The 10702-nt window shown below is 43.6% G+C and overlaps 1 protein-coding gene across 1 annotated transcript in view; it reads right to left on the bottom strand.

Annotated features, from left to right (window-relative positions):
- Positions 1–562: 562 nt before the first annotated feature.
- The window catches only part of txk (TXK tyrosine kinase), a 17457-nt gene continuing 7317 nt past the window's right edge, over positions 563–10702 (bottom strand). Inside the window, exons 8-15 of the mRNA XM_059355428.1 lie at positions 10656–10702; positions 9703–9777; positions 9135–9306; positions 5152–5368; positions 3281–3345; positions 3052–3170; positions 2520–2677; positions 563–785 (exon numbers count right to left, since the gene is read on the bottom strand). The exon at positions 10656–10702 is cut by the window's right edge and continues 78 nt beyond it. Of these exons, the coding sequence (XP_059211411.1) occupies positions 714–785; positions 2520–2677; positions 3052–3170; positions 3281–3345; positions 5152–5368; positions 9135–9306; positions 9703–9777; positions 10656–10702 (925 nt within the window). The 3' untranslated portion in view covers positions 563–713. The remainder of the gene's footprint in view (positions 786–2519; positions 2678–3051; positions 3171–3280; positions 3346–5151; positions 5369–9134; positions 9307–9702; positions 9778–10655) is intronic.

The raw sequence follows: 10702 nt of genomic DNA on the forward strand, positions 1-10702 counted from the left end.
AATAAACATAAGTAAAAACTGCCAAGTTAAAGAAATATTAAGGCTGGTGATAAATCTTTGTTTTATATATTCCAAACATATTATTGGATCATTACTAATAATGTATTTATGTATGCAGCATTTTACTGTTATCAAGGTAGGACTCATTTTAACTCCTTAATATTCTGTTATGAGGTTTAGTTTATAAAAATACATAATCACTTTAAACTGATCGTGTTTTTATCATAAATCTCAAAGTAACTTAAGCTGTCAGCTAATTGTAGTGGAGCAGAAGTATAAAGTTACATAAAATGGAAATATTCAAGTAAAGTTAACTATATAATTACAAATTTCACTTGTTTTTGCAGCTAAAATTCACAAATAAACATTTCCAGTTGAGTGTTTCTACAGCTCTCCTGCCCCCTGCTGTTGTTTCTAGTGCACTGCAGCTTTCATTTGACTGTTTATGATGATTTATTTCATCCACCAGGAAGTGAATTATTATTTTTACATGTATTTTTTGGTAACATGTGTCTGAATGAGAATTCACATAATTAAAGATTCATTTAAAGTAAGAAAAGCGTCTGTAATTAAGGTTTTAATGAAAAAATAGTTATTTACAATAACAACATACAATCTGTGTACATATATGACAGCTGGAACACAAAACATAGTTGGAAAATAAGCAATATATACAAAAATATGTGCATATATAATATGTTTGTGTTTGTGTGCTAATCTGGATTTTCTGCCAGTTTCCTGATCTCTGCCAGCAGCTCGGAGAACGACGGCCGACCCTGAGGCTTCTACACCACAGAAGAAGAAGAAGAAGAAGGAGAAGAAGAAGAAGAAGAAGAAGAAGTAGAAGAAACCAAGAAAATGATGAGAAATTATTGTTGCATTAGTGTGGAAAATTAAGTTCAGATATCTGTTACATCCATGATGTTTTATTATTATTATTTTATTGACAAAAACCTTGAATAATGAGTAAATGAATAAATAAAGGAATAAATGAAAACATTGATGAATGAATAAATTAATAAATGAATGATTACATGAATAATAAATAAACAAATAAACAAATTGATGTATAAATAAAAAAAATATATATAAATATATATATATATTTAAATAAAAAAAAATAAAAAATAAAAAACATTGATAAATGAATGAATCAATTAATAATTAGAATGAATGAATGACATTAATGATTACATTAATAAATAAATAAACAAATTAATATTTAAATAAATATATTGAAATTAATAAAGAATAAATAAATAAATGAGTGAATGAATGAATTAATGAATAAATTAATTAATGTGTGAATGTACGAATTACTGAATGAACGAATGAATGAATGAATGAATGAATGAATGAAGTAAATAAAAAAATACAGTGAAGTGAAAGTGAGTGAATGGGTGGGTGGGTTGGTGGGTGGGTGAGTGAGTGGGTGGGTGAGTGGGTGAGTGAGCGGGTGGGTGAGTGAGTGAGTGAGTGAGTGAGTGAGTGAGTGAGTGAGTGAGTGAGTGAGTGGGTGAGTGAGTGAGTGAGTGAGTGAGTGAGTGAGTGAGTGAGTGGGTGAGTGAGTGAGTGAGTGAGTGAGTGAGTGGTTGAGTGAGTGAGTGAGTGAGTGAGTGAGCGAGCGAGTGGGTGAGTGAGTGAGTGAGTGAGTGAGTGAGTGAGTGAGTGAGTGAGTGAGTGAATGGGTGAATGAGTGAGTGAGTGGTTGAGTGAGTGAGTGAGTGAGTGAGTGGGTGGGTGAGTGAGTGAGTGAGTGAGTGAGTGAGTGAGTGAGTGAGTGAGTGAGTGGTTGGGTGAGTGACTGAGTGAATGAGTGAGTGAGTGAGTGAGTGGTTGGATGAGTGAGTGAGTGAGTGAGTGGGTGAGTGGGTGGGTGGTTGGGTGGTTGGGTGGGTGAGTGAGTGAGTGAGTGAGTGAGTGAGTGAGTGAGTGAGTGGGTGAGTCAGTGAGTGAGTGAGTGAGTGAGTGAGTGAGTGAGTGAGTGAGTGGTTGGGTGAGTGACTGAGTGAATGAGTGAGTGAGTGAGTGAGTGGTTGGATGAGTGAGTGAGTGAGTGAGTGAGTGGGTGAGTGGGTGGGTGGTTGGGTGGTTGGGTGGGTGAGTGAGTGAGTGAGTGAGTGAGTGAGTGAGTGAGTGGGTGAGTCGGTGAGTGAGTGAGTGAGTGGGTGAGTGGGTGAGTGAGTGAGTGAGTGAGTGAGTGGGTGAGTGAGTGAGTGAGTGAGTGGGTGGGTGAGTGAGTGAGTGAGTGGGTGAGTGGGTGAGTGAGTGAGTGAGTGGGTGGGTGAGTGAGTGAGTGAGTGAGTGGGTGAGTGAGTGAGTGAGTGAGTGAGTGAGTGAGTGAGTGAGTGAGTGAGTGAGTGGGTGGGTGGGTGAGTGAGTGAGTGGGTGGGTGGGTGAGTGAGTGAGTGAGTGAGTGAGTGAGTGAGTGAGTGAGTGAGTGAGTGAGTGGGTGAGTGGGTGGCTGGGTGAGTGAGTGAGTGAGTGAGTGGGTGAGTGGGTGGTTGGGTGGTGCTCACCTCGTGCCAGCAGCGGTACATGATGGCGTAGAGCGGCTGCTTGGCGCGGATCGGTCGGTACAGACGGACTCCTCTGGTGATCTCGCTCACCACCTCCAGGTTAGAGTGGTTCTCAAAGGGGGTCTGGCCCTCCGAGAAGATCTCCCACATCACCACGCCTACACACACACACACACGTGGCTTATATCACGAGATTCAGCACAACTCAGTGACCGCGTGGATATGAGTTTTTTGAATGTGTGATAAAGTATGTGGGAGTTATTAGCCAAAACGCACTTTCCTTTATTATAGCGCCACCTAGTGGTGGAAATTCAGGATGACAATAGATTAAATATAAGTCACACATGGTGAAAAATTTTATAAAGTTTCATGAGTTTTGGGGTATGTTCAGGCAGTGAAAAATGCGATCATTTGGGAAGAAGAAAAAAAAATTAATAAATAAATAATCATTCGAAATACAACAGGGACCTCGCAGGTCGTTGCCTGCTCGGGCCCTAATAATCAGAGTGTCAGGATGTGAGTGTGTTCCTACCGAAGGACCAGACGTCAGACTTGCTGCTGTACTTGCTGTAGTGCAGGACTTCAGGAGGAGACCACTTCACGGGGAACTTGGCTCCACTGGAGCTGGTGTACTGGTTATCCAGAACGTATCTGAAACACAACTCAGTGGTTAGAATGTGAGTCTATCAACTGCAGGAGTTCAGTTTCCTTCCCAGACTGTGAAAACTTTCCTTAAAACTGGAGAAAAAGCCGAGTCGTACCGAGTCATTCCGAAGTCACAGACCTTCACCACGTTGTGCTCGTTCACCAGACAGTTCCTCGCTGCCTGAAAAATAAAATAAAATAAATAAATAAATAACCAGAAACTCAGACATGCATCTGATTCAAGAAGTCCACCAGAACACAAGTCAGTCAGTATAATAATATAAGTCAATATATATGGTTATATATATTTAAGTTTATCACATTTGTTTTGATTATTTTTATTTAAATGTATTACATTTATTTCATTGTTGTCAATCATAAATTATTGAGTTGTGTAAAGTAATTACTTTTATTTTTTTTATTCAAATTTATATATTGAGTCATTTTTAAATTTGTAATTATTATTATATCTTTTTTTAAATGTATACATTCATTTTATTGAGTCATGTACATTTTTAATATTTATTTTGTATTTATTATTAGTATGTTTACTTAAGTTTATATTCATATGTAATATATAATTTTTTATTGAGTCATGTACATTTTTGCAATTGATTTTTCTATATATATGTCTATGTATATTAAAAAAATAACTTTAATGTATTCAGATACATTTTCTATATTAATTTTGTATTAATTATTTTATATTATTTCTTTAAATGTATTACACTTATTCTATTGAGTAATGAACATTTTTTGGATTGATTATCCAATTTATCCATTATCCAAATTATCCATTTATTTATAATTTGGTTATTATTTCATGAAATGTATATATATATATATATATATTTGATTGATTCACATACATTTCTTATATTAATTATTTTTATATTATTTTTTCAAATGTATTACACTTATTGAATTGGGTCATGTGAATTTTTTATATTTATCTATTATTTATTATTTTATGTCATGATTTAAATGTATGTATTTATATATTAGATATTTATTTTATTGAGTCATGTGCATTTCTTATATTTATTTATTTATTTATTTTTTATATCATATGTTTAAACGTATTATATTTCTTTTATTGAGTCATATACATTTCTTATATTTATTTATTTTTTATATCATATATTTAAATGTATTATATTTCTTTTATTGAGTCATGTGCATTTCTAATATTTATTTATTTATTTATTTTTTATAGCATATATTTAGATGTATTATATTTATTTTATTGAGTCATATACATTTCTTATATTTATTTATTTTTTATATCATATATTTAAATGTATTATATTTCTTTTATTGAGTCATGTGCATTTCTAATATTTATTTATTTATTTATTTTTTATAGCATATATTTAGATGTATTATATTTATTTTATTGAGTCATATACATTTCTTATATTTATTTATTTTTTATAGCATATATTTAAATGTATTATATTTCTTTTATTGAGTCATATACATTTCTTATATTTATTTATTTATTTATTATTTATATCATATATTTAAATGTATTATATTTCTTTTATTGAGTCATATACATTTCTTATATTTATTTATTTATTTATTTTTTATATCATATATTTAAATGTATTATATTTCTTTTATTGAGTCATATACATTTCTTATATTTATTTATTTTTATATCATATATTTAAATGTATTATATTTCTTTTATTGAGTCATATACATTTCTTATATTTATTTATTTATTTATTTTTATATCATATATTTAAATGTATTATATTTCTTTTTTTGAGTCATATACATTTCTTATATTTATTTATTTATTTATTTTTATATCATATATTTAAATGTATTATATTTCTTTTTTTGAGTCATATACATTTCTTATATTTATTTATTTATTTATTTATTTTTATATCATATATTTAAATGTATTATATTTCTTTTATTGAGTCATATACATTTCTTATATTTATTTATTTATTATTATTTTTTTTTCCACCAGGTCTCTGTGTATGAAGCTCTGCGCCTCCAGGTACTCCATGCCCTCACAGACGTCCTGACTCATGGAGAGGAGCCACGCCTCCTTCAGGCTCCGCCCCCTCTGACGCAGGAAGTTGAGCAGGCAGCCGTTCTCCATGAACTCCGCCACGATCAGCAGGGGGCGCTGCTGCAGCACCACGCCGTACAGCTGCACCAGCCGGGGGTGGCACAGACGCCTGGGGAGAGGACAGGACACAAGACTCACTCTACTTCCTGATCCTCCTCCTCCTCCTCCCTCTTCTTCTCCTCTCCTCCTCCTCCTCTCTCTATCTTCCTCCTCCTCCTCTTCTCCTACTCTCTCCTCCTCCTCCCCTCCCCCTCCTCCCTCTTTTTTCTCCTCCTCTCTCCTCCTCCTCCTCCTCTCTCTCTCTCTATCTTCCTCCTCCTCTTCTCCTACTCTCTCCCCCTCCTCCCCTCCCCCCTCTCTTTTTTCTCCTCCTCTCTCTCTTCCTCCTCCTTCCTCCCTCTCTTTTTTCTTTCTTTCTCCTCCTCATCCACCTCCCTCTCTCTCTTTCTCCTCCTCTCTTTCTCCATCTCCTCCTCCTCCCCCTCTTAGTCCTCCTCTCTCTCTCTATCTTCCTCCTCTTCCTCCTCCTCTTCTCCTCCCCTCCCCCTCCTCCTCCTCCCTCTCTTTTTTCTTTCTTTCTCCTCCTCATCCACCTCCCTCTCTCTCTTTCTCCTCTTTCTCCTCCTCCTCCTCCCTCTCCTCCCCCTCTTAGTCCTCCTCCTCCTCTCTCTCTTCCTCCTCCTTCCTCTTAGTCCTCCTCCTCTCTCTATCTTCCTCCTCCTCCTCTTCTCCTACTCTCTCCTCCCCCCCTCTTTCTCCTCTTTCTCCATCTCATCCTCTGTCTCTCTTTCTCCTCCTCCATTTATTCTTCCTCCTCCTCCTCCTCCTCCTCTTCCCCCCCCCCCCCCCTCCTTACATCATGACCTTGGCCTCCTCTATGAAGTCCTCCTCCTCCTCCTCCTCCTCCTCCTTACATCATGACCTTGGCCTCCTCTATGAAGTCCTCCTCTCCTCCTCCTCCTCCTCCTCCCCCCCCCCCTCTCCTCCTTATATCATGACCTTGGCCTCCTCTCCCCCTCCTCCTCCTCTCTCTCTTCTTTGTCCTCTTTCTCCTCTTCTCTCTCTCCTCCTCCTCCCCCCACCCCCTCCTTACATCATGACCTTGGCCTCCCCTCCTCCTCCTCCTCCCCCCCCCCCTCCCCTCCTTACATCATGACCTTGGCCTCCTCTATGAAGTCCTCCTCCTCCTCCTCCCCCCCCTCCTTACATCATGACCTTGGCCTCCTCTATGAAGTCCTCCTCCTCCTCCTCCCCCCCCTCCTTACATCATGACCTTGGCCTCCTCTATGAAGTCCTCCTCCTCCTCCTCCCCCCCCTCCTTACATCATGACCTTGGCCTCCTCTATGAAGTCCTCCTCCTCCTCCTCCCCCCCCTCCTTACATCATGACCTTGGCCTCCTCTATGAAGTCCTCCTCCTCCTCCTCCCCCCCCTCCTTACATCATGACCTTGGCCTCCTCTATGAAGTCCTCCTCCTCCTCCTCCTCCCCCCCCTCCTCCTCCTCGTCCTCCTTACATCATGACCTTGGCCTCCTCTATGAAGTCCTCCTCCTCCTCCTCCCCCCCCCCCTCCTTACATCATGACCTTGGCCTCCTCTATGAAGTCCTCCTCCTCCTCCTCCCCCCCCCCCTCCTTACATCATGACCTTGGCCTCCTCTATGAAGTCCTCCTCCTCCTCCTCCCCCCCCCCCTCCTTACATCATGACCTTGGCCTCCTCTATGAAGTCCTCCTCCTCCTCCTCCCCCCCCCCTCCTTACATCATGACCTTGGCCTCCTCTATGAAGTCCTCCTCCTCCTCCCCCCCCCCCCCCTCCTTACATCATGACCTTGGCCTCCTCTATGAAGTCCTCCTCCTCCTCCTCCCCCCCCCCTCCTTACATCATGACCTTGGCCTCCTCTATGAAGTCCTCCTCCTCCCCCCCCTCCTCCTCCTCGTCCTCCTTACATCATGACCTTGGCCTCCTCTATGAAGTCCTCCTCCTCCTCCCCCCCCCCCCTCCTTACATCATGACCTTGGCCTCCTCTATGAAGTCCTCCTCCTCCTCCCCCCCCCCCCCTCCTTACATCATGACCTTGGCCTCCTCTATGAAGTCCTCCTCCTCCTCCCCCCCCCCCCCCTCCTTACATCATGACCTTGGCCTCCTCTATGAAGTCCTCCTCCTCCTCCTCCTCCCCCCCCTCCTCCTCCTCGTCCTCCTTACATCATGACCTTGGCCTCCTCTATGAAGTCCTCCTCCTCCTCCCCCCCCCCCCTCCTTACATCATGACCTTGGCCTCCTCTATGAAGTCCTCCTCCTCCTCCCCCCCCTCCCTCCTTACATCATGACCTTGGCCTCCTCTATGAAGTCCTCCTCCTCCTCCTCCTCCCCCCCCTCCTCCTCCTCGTCCTCCTTACATCATGACCTTGGCCTCCTCTATGAAGTCCTCCTCCTCCTCCCCCCCCCCCTCCTTACATCATGACCTTGGCCTCCTCTATGAAGTCCTCCTCCTCCTCCCCCCCCCTCCCTCCTTACATCATGACCTTGGCCTCCTCTATGAAGTCCTCCTCTCCTCCTCCTCCTCCTCCTCCTCCTCCTCCTCCTCCTCCTCCTCCTTACATCATGACCTTGGCCTCCTCTATGAAGTCCTCCTCCTCCTCCCCCCCCCCCTCCTTACATCATGACCTTGGCCTCCTCTATGAAGTCCTCCTCCTCCTCCCCCCCCCCCCCCTCCTTACATCATGACCTTGGCCTCCTCTATGAAGTCCTCCTCCTCCTCCTCCTCCCCCCCCTCCTCCTCCTCGTCCTCCTTACATCATGACCTTGGCCTCCTCTATGAAGTCCTCCTCCTCCTCCCCCCCCCCCTCCTTACATCATGACCTTGGCCTCCTCTATGAAGTCCTCCTCCTCCTCCCCCCCCTCCCTCCTTACATCATGACCTTGGCCTCCTCTATGAAGTCCTCCTCCTCCTCCTCCTCCCCCCCCTCCTCCTCCTCGTCCTCCTTACATCATGACCTTGGCCTCCTCTATGAAGTCCTCCTCCTCCTCCCCCCCCCCCTCCTTACATCATGACCTTGGCCTCCTCTATGAAGTCCTCCTCCTCCTCCCCCCCCTCCCTCCTTACATCATGACCTTGGCCTCCTCTATGAAGTCCTCCTCTCCTCCTCCTCCTCCTCCTCCTCCTCCTCCTCCTCCTCCTCCTCCTTACATCATGACCTTGGCCTCCTCTATGAAGTCCTCCTCCTCCTCCCCCCCCCCCTCCTTACATCATGACCTTGGCCTCCTCTATGAAGTCCTCCTCCTCCTCCCCCCCCCCCCCCCTCCTTACATCATGACCTTGGCCTCCTCTATGAAGTCCTCCTCCTCCTCCCCCCCCCCCCCCCTCCTTACATCATGACCTTGGCCTCCTCTATGAAGTCCTCCTCCTCCTCCTCCCCCCCCTCCCTCCTTACATCATGACCTTGGCCTCCTCTATGAAGTCCTCCTCCTCCTCCTCCTCCCCCCCCTCCTCCTCCTCGTCCTCCTTACATCATGACCTTGGCCTCCTCTATGAAGTCCTCCTCCTCCTCCCCCCCCTCCTCCTCCTCCTCCTCCTTACATCATGACCTTGGCCTCCTCTATGAAGTCCTCCTCCTCCTCCCCCCCCTCCTCCTCCTCCTCCTCCTTACATCATGACCTTGGCCTCCTCTATGAAGTCCTCCTCCTCCTCCTCCCCCCCCTCCTCCTCCTCGTCCTCCTTACATCATGACCTTGGCCTCCTCTATGAAGTCCTCCTCCTCCTCCCCCCCCTCCTCCCCCCCCTCCCTCCTTACATCATGACCTTGGCCTCCTCTATGAAGTCCTCCTCTCCTCCTCCTCCTCCTCCTCCTCCTCCTCCTCCTCCTCCTCCTCCTTACATCATGACCTTGGCCTCCTCTATGAAGTCCTCCTCGCTCATGGCTCCTTCTCTGATGGCCTTGATGGCGACTCTGTGTTGTTGCCTCCACTTCCCCAGTCTGACCAGTCCGAACTGCCCACTGCCCAGCTCCTTCATCAGGGTCAGCTCGCTGGGGTTGATCTCCCACTTCTCTGCAGGAGGAGGAGAAGAAGAAGAAGAAGTGAATAAAGACAGAAGAAGAAGAAGAAGAAGAAGAAGAAGAAGTGACACATCATATGTTTTTAAAAAACAACTTATTATTGTGTATCCAAAATTTGATCCAAAGAAGCCAAAGTAAAAACTACTGATAGGATCATTAACATATTTATATATATATATACTGCAGCTGGCCACCAGGGGGCGATCTGGGAGTTTGTCTCCACTTTAAGCAGCTGTTCATCTTTATACAGTGTTTAGTGTTCGTGTGTGTTTCTGATATGTTGAAACGTTTTGAACAACGTGATTGGTTGATGCTTTTTCCTGCCACATATAGAAATATAGAAATATAGAAATATAGAAAGTGTAACTGTGTGTGTTTGTTTGTTTACCTGAGCTGAATCCTGCTGTGGCCGGTACACACCGACCCATGGGCCCCACAGCGTAGCGCAGCCGGGTCACCAGACCTGCACACACACACACACACACACACACACACACACACACACACAGATGAAGCATTGTGGTCTCTGTGGTCTCGAGCTCAGAGTTTATGTTTGATCCTTCCTCCCACTTTCAGCAACAAACATCGTCGGTAAAACAAAGAATTAAAGTTCCGTTAGTTAGATTAGAATTTTTGAAGTTGTTCTGAGCTCCAAGTTCCGACTTTCAGTGTAAATTAACTTTAAAAAAATGACGGAGTTAAGGTAAGAACGTCTTAGACCCACCTTCAAAATAAAAGCAAACACATGTTATGGAATTGGCCTCAATAACTCTTAGTTTGGATTTAAAAGTGCTCAAAGAAACAAATTCAGTTAATTTCCATTCTTTCTGCAGCATATTCCAGCAGAAGGTGCAGAGTAAACAAATGACCTTTGACCCAACTCTGTAGAGCAGAAGGGACAGGAAGCAACAACTGATCTAGTGAACCAAGAGAATAAAATCCAGCATTTCTCACAGTAACACATGTAGCTTTCAAAATAAGAGCACATGGATGTGTTAGCAGAGTCCACCACAGAAAGAACCTTTATATTCTCCTTGACAATAATGCATTAAAATATGCAATGGAATAGTGGCATTTTAGGGCAAAAATGTCCTTCAGGGGAGCATGTCCCCAGAATCCCGGACTTTATTTGGGTCCCCACATCGTAGTCCCAGAAAATCCTGACAGACAAGAAATCACCCAGCAGGATGTTCAGGGTGATAAAGGAGGAGAGGGTCCTTCACTGAGTCCGCTTCAAGTCAGTAAATTTGTTTAATTTTGTGTGCGTGTGTGTGTGTGTGCGTGTGTGTGTGTGTGCGTGTGTGTGTGTGTGTGTGTGTGTGTGTGTGTGTGTGTGTGTACCTGCTGCGTTGTGTTCGTGGTACTGGATAACGTCTGGAATAGAGTTG

This window comes from Centropristis striata, chromosome 17, assembly GCF_030273125.1.
Source record: "Centropristis striata isolate RG_2023a ecotype Rhode Island chromosome 17, C.striata_1.0, whole genome shotgun sequence".
NCBI lineage: Eukaryota > Metazoa > Chordata > Actinopteri > Perciformes > Serranidae > Centropristis > Centropristis striata.